Consider the following 8,782-nt stretch of genomic DNA (forward strand, 5'->3'; position numbering starts at 1 on the left):
TGGTAAAGCATTGTGAAAATTTGTTTGGCATCACCTTGTTTAGAAATATTGCACTCCATTCATCAAGGTAAAAAAGAGAAAAGAGAGGGGAAAAAAAAACAGAAAATCTAGATGCTCGGTTACATCTGTCCCCAGCCATACACTTCTCAAGCACCCTTATGATGCCCGGATGATGTGCAGAAACCATAGCTATGTTTGAGGGGGCGAGTTGTGCTTCAGAACAACAAAGAAGAGAAAAGCCAAGCAAGCAAATAAGAGGGACATTGCAGACAAGATGACCATGTCGGTTCCTATCCTGTGATAGCTCAAACTCCTCAAGGAGGCCAATTTATCCCATACATAAGAACCGTCTGATAATTCTGGGCAACTGAATTCTGATACACTCGCTTTTGTATTGCAGTAGAAACTGATTGAAGTCATCACGTTCATAGCATATTGGAAAGGGTTGCTCCAATACTGCCATCGGTAGAACCTTATGTCTGTTAGCACAACAACTACTCCAGAAGCTGAAATCCACAGTGATGTCACAATCAACACAGCAAATGCAGCTAGTGTAGGCACTGGGGCTAGGAAAGTAATCATCATTCCGAAGTATGTCACGCAAATTGTGAACACAAAGAGCACAGTCCAGTACATCAGGAACTCATGGATGGAACCAGTTCCAATTCCTGCCATACCATTCCCGATTCCCACTACTGCAAGTGTTGCAATGAAGAAGTATGGAATTTCTCCCAGTGCCCATGACAGAGGATAAAAGATAGGATGGTACATCCCTGCTCTCTTCTCTCTAAAGTACACTAACCTATCTGTGCCAATCTGAGGAATGACATTATTTGCTGATATGATTCCTAGGAGAATTACTTGACTATATATAGAGAGGGAGCGTGAAGTCATGCCAAATAATTCCTCATATTCAATCTTCCAATATAGGGAGCCCATGAGAAGACCAGTCATGATGCACCCAGTAAGTCTACCATATGTGTACCGTACATTTCTCCACAGGAATCTTTGAGTCCTGAGTAGTACCATCATGGCTTGCAGTGTGTATGGAGCAGGATAAACAGAAGAGGAAACCATGTAATTCCTATCCTCAGTTAAACTCTTTATACTGTAGATTTCTTTGTTGTTTATTTCATGCAGGGAACTAGCTTGGGTAGGCCCCTGCAAAGTTTATTGGTGGTGTCGCTCTCTTTTTTATGCCTACTCCAAGAGTTGCCATGACAAAACCAACTGGACTTGCTCTCATGGAATCGTAGGGAACTTTTGTAACTGATAAGAAATAACCTAGCAGGTCACTGCAGTCGGGTCCTATTGGGCCAAAGTACACTTGCTGCCCTTCATGTGTCAGAATTAGGGCCAAGTCAAAGAAATCAAGTGTGCGGGCATTAGGGTGTGCTAAAGTGGCGATAATTACACGCCCTGAATTGGAAACTTGAGAAAGAACATTGAGGATACTTGCAGTACCTCTGCTGTCTAGTCCTGATAACGGTTCTTCGAGAAAGAGAATACTTGGATTAGCAGCGAGTTCAACAGCAATGGTTATCTTCTTGGCTATCTCAAATGTTTTTCCAGTAGCATCACGAAGGGAACCAACTAGTTGATTTGAGTAAGGCAATAGATCAAGTTGGTCAAGGACTAGCTCCACATGGATGTGACGATTCACAGAACTGATTGTTTGACTGAGACGGAGTGCAGCACTGAAATGAAGGGTCTCACGAACTGAGAGATAAGGTTGGTGTGCATCGAGCTTCTCTACATAGCTAATAAGTCTAGAATAAGCAGGAACCTTGTCCCAACATTTTGCCTGGAGGCTGCCTTCGAGGCTACCCATTGAAGGTGCCCTCCCAGCCAGGCATTTTAGAAGAGTAGATTTACTTCCTTTGGAACCACCCATCAAGGCAAGCATGTTTCTAGGCCTAGCGTAACCCATGATGTTGCTGAAAATTGAAGTGCCTTCTTTCATGTCTTCATCGTACCTTATTTAGGGAGAGTAGGGTGTTAGATAGTGTGCAAATGGGTAAAGCAAGCAAATATAAACGCAAACAGTCAACATAGCATGGGAATACGTAAAAGGAAAATTCCAAGGGGATAAGATACACCTCATGAATGATAGATCCTCAAAAAGGAGAGTTATTGGCTCTACTGAAATGCCTAGTCCATTCTTCTCCGTATCGACCTTGAACTGCTCTATCCATTCTTCAACTCGGCCGTTGTCCCTTATGTTTCCATCTCTTTGTCGTCCAGAATATTGAGAAGCTTCAAAACTATTGGTTTTTTCATTGTAACTTTCCAGTGACTGAAACTCCCTCTCCATGTCCTCTTTATAGTTGCTGATTGTTGGGGACGATCTGATAGAGGGTAAGGATTGGCTAGTTTCTGTGAATTCTATCTTCTTTAGTCCTAGTAATCCAAGGAAGTTGGCAATGAAAGTCCACCCAATAAGAACGACATAAGGGAGTGTTAAAGCTCATAAAAACAATAATCAAAACAGAAAAATTTATGTTGTTTGAGAGAGAGAAGATAAAAAAAACAGAGCATAGTACTTCATACGTCTTGTACGAAAGAAAAAAAAAAACTATCGAGTACAACAACTAAATACAAAATAGAAACTGCTCACATACGTACAACACATAACTGCACACAAACGTGCTATTAACTTCCTAGAAAATAGCAAAAACACTAAATGCATAACTAAATGAACTTGGCTGTTTTTTAATAAATAAATAAAAACAGAGGAAAACAGAGGAAAACATTACAAAAAACAGCAGCTGAACAATTCCAACAAACTCCTCCTTGGATCAGTTGCTGCTGCAGATTCCTATTTTCTCTCTTAACAGCTCAAATCTTCCAGCCTGAAGTGGTTTTGTGAACATATCTGCAAACTGATCTTCAGATCTGCAATAGACCAACTTAATTTCGTCACTTTGTTGCACCTCACGCAGAAATAAAAATTTGACTTTGAAATGCTTGGTTTTGCCATGGAAAACTGGATTTTGAGATATTGCTAAAGCTTATCCACATTAACTTCAATGCAATCACTAGAATTCAACCACAGATCCTTCATTATCTTTTTCAGCCACAAAGCTTGATTTGCAGCTATAGTAGCTACTATAAATACAGCATCTGCTGTGGACTGAGCTACAATCTCTTGCTTTTTGGAACACCAGGAGAAACAAGCAAAACCAAGACTGAAACAATACCCAGACGTACTTTTCATGTCATCCACTGAACCAGCCCAGTCACTATCAGAAAATCCTTCTAATATAAACTTCTGACATTTCTTAAACTTCACACCAAAGAACAATGTTCCTTTGAGATATCTCAAGACCCTTTTTGCTGCAATCAAATGTAACTAACTAGGACTACTCATAAACCTGGATAAAACACTCACAGCAAATAGAATATTTGGTTTGGTTGTTGTAAGATACATGAGACACCCAATCGACTTCTATACATAGAAGCATCTACTGCATTTGTTCCATCATTCTTTTGAAGCTTCTCTTTAGCAGCCATAGGAGTGCTTGCACTTCGACAATCTTCCATCTGAAACTTCTTTAGAATTTCCTTCATGTATTTTTTTCGACGAGATGAAGATCTCATATGAAACCCTGTTTGACTTCCAGACCCAAAAAATGAGCCATCTTTCCCAAGTTTGACATCTCAAAAACTGCAAATAGATCTTGCTTCACCTTCTCTATCAATTCCATATCATTCCCCGTCACTAATAGATCATTTACATAAAGTGACAGAATTACAACATTGTGATTCACATAAAGAGTGAACTCACTTAAGCTTTTTACAAAGCCAAAATCCTGCAAATAGCAATCTATCTTCCCATACCAAGCTCTTGGAGCCTGCTTCAGTCCATATAGAGCTTTCTTCAACCTGTATACACTCTCTTCTTGCCTTTTGATACTGAAGCCTTCAGGTTGTTCAACAAAAATCTCCTCCTCAAGCTCTCCATTCAGAAATGCAAACTTGACATCTAACTGAAATATAGGCCACCCCTACTCTGCTACAATAGCTAACAGTAACCTTATTGTATCAAGTCGTGCAACAGGAGCAAATGTTTCAGAATAGTCTACTCCCCATATTTGTGTATAGCCTTTCACCACCAGTCTAGTTTTGTGTTTATTAACAGAACCATCAGGATTAAGTTTTGTTTTAAACACCCACTTAACCCCAATCACATTCTTATCAGATGGTCTGTCAACAAGCTGCCATGTGTGGTTTTTCTGAATCATTGCAATCTTCTCATACATTGCTACAATCCACCCTTGATCCTCCATAGCTTCCACAAAGTTAGATGGTTCGAGCATTGTCACATTGTTTCTTTCATAGATTTCAGCAAGTGACCTTGTGCCTCTCACCGGTAAATCATCCATACTGTCTTCCAATCCATCTATAACTTCATCAACCTCTACATCTGTTGCAGGTTGTTTTTCGAACTATTGCTATTCTATACTCTTTCCTTCCATCCAATTCCACTCATCTTCCTCTAGAAAAACAACATCTATGCTTACAGTCACCTTCCTTGTTGTCGCGACCTACCCTCGAAGGAGGGAACAGGTTTAGAGGTATTGCCTAAAGGACGGGCCTAAGGCCCATGATCAGGTATGGGCTCTCCCAAGCCCATACCCCGCGTGACATTGGGATATTCTTTAGAATTTTTGCACAAAAGAAGTCGCCACTAGCCTATTGGGGTCGGCTAGAAACCAAGTGAGGTATGGGAGTGTACCTCACTTCCTACGCAACCAGAAAATCTAGGGCCGGGGACTTGATTACATTAATTGATCAATTAATGCCCTTTCGGTACCTAATCTTGTTCATTTTAACAAAATAATTCTTTGGCAGACAGTTTGGATTGATTTTATACCTATCCACTAACATGTGAGGTGATAATGCGAGTGCACAACCATTAAAATAACAACCATAGCTACCAAGATCTTAATAGCGGCAAAAATTAAACACGTACAATTAAACATAATTAGATATGCAAATTAAGCATACAATATAATCAAAATACAAGCAAATAAAAGTCTAATTATACTAGAAAGGCAAAACATAGCAATTCCTAACCAAACCCCATCATTTTTGGATTTTCGAAATTTTTAATTTTTTTAAATTTTTTAAATTTTTTAATTTTTTTAATTTTTTTTTGAATTTTTTTAATTTTTTTAACCCAACCCGGTCAACGCGGATCGACCAAACCCGGGTTCGGTCCAAATAGGGGCGGCCCGACCACCCTTGGTCGGGCTTTTCTTTGGTTCGGATCGGGCCCAACCGGCGGGCCCAATCTCTTTTATTTAAAAATGAAGCCCACATCCCTAAGCCCACAAGTTCTTAAATCCCTAAGCCCGCAAGCAAAAACAGCCCAAGCCCAAAAGCAAAAGCCTAAACTCAGTCCAAATCGTTCAAAAACCCTACCCGTTTCACCTTTGCCCGACCCGGCCAAGACCGGTTCGCCTCCTCTCACCCCCCGCTGTTTTGCGGCGCCGGAGGAGGATGCTCGGACGCCGACGACTTCGGCGATCGCGGCGCGGTGGGCGGCAGACGACAGCAGTAGCAATAGGGACGGCGATTGCGTCGCGGGCGGAGGCACTGCGGGGCTACGACGGGTTGCGGGCCGAGGAGTGGTGTCGGGCGGTAGGAGCTCGAACGGCGTCGAGCTTAGAGGGCGGCGGCGAGGACGGCGTCGGTTTGAAGCGGCGAGAATTGCAACGGCAGCGTCGTAGCTTCGGGCTGTAGGAAGCGATGTTCGGAGGGCAGCAGCACAGACGGCGTCAGGCAGCAAGGAGGTGGCTCGAGGGCTGGTGCTGTGTGTTGGACCAGAGGCGGAGGCGTGCGGTGGCTCGGCGACAGGGCTGGGCGTCGGCTTGGCTGAGGGCTACAACAGCGACAAGCGTCCGAAGCTCCGGCAACCGCGAAAACAGCAACTACGGTGATGGAGTCCCCGGCGTCGCTTGAAGGGTAGCAGCTCGGACAACATCAGGGACAGAGGGGGGCGACGGAGCTCGATCGATTCCAAATCTGGCCCTTGCCCGACCCTCGTCCTCAAATCTGGGTCTCTAGACCTCCTCCGATCTCCTTCCTCTCTCGGTTGGTCAGCGTCGGGACTACATTGTAGCAGATGGTGGTGGGCGACAACGACTCGGCGGAGATCTAGTGCAGCGATGGCGACAGCGTTGGGGATGGCGGCGCGAGCTCGCAGGTGAAGCAGGGGCGGGAGAGGAGGAACTCCAGCTGCTGGCGGGACGGCAGCCGACTCGGGTGGAGCGGCAACGACGTGAGGAGGCTCGGACGGCGTCGGAGACCCCTCCTTCTTCCTCCCTCGTTTCTCCCCTGTGTTCTCTCTCTCTTCTCTCTGCCGAGCTCACCCTCCTTCTACCCAGCTCTCCCTCCCTCTCTCTCGAGAACTTTCTCTCGTTCCCCCACCCCTCTTTGAAAACCCTAGCTACCAAGAGAAGAAGACCCTAGGCGCGGGCTGGGCTCAACTAGAAAGAAAAGTGGGCCGGCCCTACGCGAGAGAAAGAAAAGGAATACGGGCGGTGGGCCGGTTTGAGGCTGGACCGGCCCAATCCGCCCTCTAAGTAATTTTTCATTTTTTTTTCTATTTTCTATTTTCTTTTTCTTTTTATTTTTCTTTTGTTGTTGTTTAGCTCTTTTTTTTTCTTTTAATCTAATAACTTTTTGTACTTGAAAACAAAAATTAGGTGTCAAGAGCTGCACCTCTTTGAATGTTGTCTCGAAGAGGTTGCATTCAAAGACAAAAGACACCTAAATTATTTTTGTAATAGAGAGACCCTGAGTGGATAGGCACGCGTCAGGTCGACAAAAAGGATTCATAACTATGAAAGCACGTCTTGCCAATAAGATGAAGAAAGACTCCGGGCTACAAAAGCCTACCAGGTCATAAGATGGGAGGGAGACTCTGGGATACAAAGCTCGCCGAGTCATAAGAAGTGAGGAAGACTCTAGGATACAAAGCTCTCTGAGTCATAAGAAGTGATGAAGACTCCAGAATACAAAGCTCTCCGGGTCATAAGAAGTGATGAAGACTCCAAGATACAAGACTCTCCGGGTCATGAGAAATGAGGAAGACTCCAGGATACAAGGCTATCGGGGTCATAAGAAGGGAGGAAAACTCCATGATACAAAGCTCTCCGAGTCATAATAAGTGATGAAGACTCCAGGATACAAAGCTCTCCGGGTCATGAGAAGTGAGGAAGACTCCAGGATACAAAGCTCTCCGGGTCATGAGAAGGGAGGAAGACTCCAGGATACAAAGCTCTCCGGGTCATGAGAAGTGAGGAAGACTCCAGGATACTAGGCTCTCCGGGTCATGAGAAGTGAGGAAGACTCCAGGATACAAGGCTCTCTGGGTCATGAGAAGTGAGGAAGACTCCATGATACAAGGCTCTCCGGGTCATAAGAAGGGAGGAAGACTCCAGGATACAAGGCTCTCCGGGTCATGAGAAATGAGGAAGACTCCAGGATACAAAGCTCTCCGGGTCATAAGAAATGAAGAAGACTCCAGGATATAAAGCTCTCCCGGTCATGAGAAATGAGGAAGACTCTAGGATACAAGGCTCTCCGGGTCATGAGAAATGAGGAAGACTCCAGGATACGAAGCTCTCTGGGTCATAAGAATGGTGGAAGACTCCAGGATACAAAGCTCTCCGGGTCATAAGAAGTGAGGAAGACTCCATGATACAAGGCTCTCCGGGTCATAAGAGATGAGGAAGACTCCAAGATACAAGGCTCTCTGGGTCATGAGGAGTGAGGAAGACTCCAGGATACAAGGCTCTCCGGGTCATGAGAAGTGAGGAAGACTCCAGGATACAAGGCTCTCCGGGTCATAAGAAGTGAGGAAGACTCCAAGATACAAGGCTATCCTAGTCATGAGAAGTGAGGAAGACTCCGGGATACAAAACTCTCTTGGTCATGAGAAATGAGGAAGACTCCAGGATACAAAGCTCTCCGGGTCATGAGAAATGAGGAAGACTCCAGGATACAAAGCTCTTCGGGTCATGAGAAGGGAGGAAGACTCCAAGATACAAAGCTCTCCAGGTCATGAGAAGGGAGGAAGACTCCAGGATACAAAGCTCTCCGGGTCATGAGAAATGAGGAAGACTCCAGGATACAAGGCTCTTGGGATCATGAGAAATGAGGAAGACTCCGAGATACAAGGCTCTCCGGGTCATGAGAAGGGAAATGACTAAAGTCTCATCGTGTAAAAATGAGTTTTGACCGAGTATGATAGTCTCACCGTGTACGAACAGGTTTCGATTTGGGAGGCGGACAAGCGTGGTTTACGGATGAACCCACCAATCTTGGAAATGACATGGTTTAAGGTTAACCATAAACCTTTGGAGATGACATGGTTTAAGGCTGACCATGAATCTTTGGTTTTTTTAGGGAAGCACCTACTAACCCCTTAGAAAATTGCATGGCTTCACTGACGAATCCTGTCAAACTCAACTTGAGCAAATGTCATTAGAGACGTCATCAAGAGACGTATTGGCAATATTGTAACATTAATTGAACCAAATAATCAAGCTAAGTCTGATTGCTTTAGAAAAACATTCGATGTCCATCAGCATCATGTGGCACAAAACTGTCATCTTGCTCGTGGATAATATTAATCATCAAATTTTCTAGGAGATAAGTTCTCATCAGAACAGCTACGACTCGAGAAAAATGTTCATTAAGCATGTCAAACTAAAGCTTCTTAATTAGAAAGGGTTTCTCACACACTCTCAATAAAATGACTACTTGATCC

The 8,782-nt window shown here is 44.1% G+C and overlaps 1 protein-coding gene across 1 annotated transcript; it reads right to left on the reverse strand.

Moving 5' to 3' along the window:
- Positions 1-1,144: 1,144 nt before the first annotated feature.
- On the reverse strand, positions 1,145-2,314 carry LOC104456892 (pleiotropic drug resistance protein 1-like). The gene is made up of 2 exons (XM_010071777.3): positions 2,100-2,314; positions 1,145-1,976 (listed from the first exon to the last, which is right to left on the reverse strand). The coding sequence occupies exons 1-2, from the start codon at positions 2,312-2,314 to the stop codon at positions 1,145-1,147; spliced, it is 1,047 nt and encodes a 348-aa protein (XP_010070079.2).
- Between the last annotated feature and the right edge of the window lie 6,468 nt (positions 2,315-8,782).

Source organism: Eucalyptus grandis, chromosome 6, assembly GCF_016545825.1.
Source record: "Eucalyptus grandis isolate ANBG69807.140 chromosome 6, ASM1654582v1, whole genome shotgun sequence".
NCBI classification, from domain to species: domain Eukaryota; kingdom Viridiplantae; phylum Streptophyta; class Magnoliopsida; order Myrtales; family Myrtaceae; genus Eucalyptus; species Eucalyptus grandis.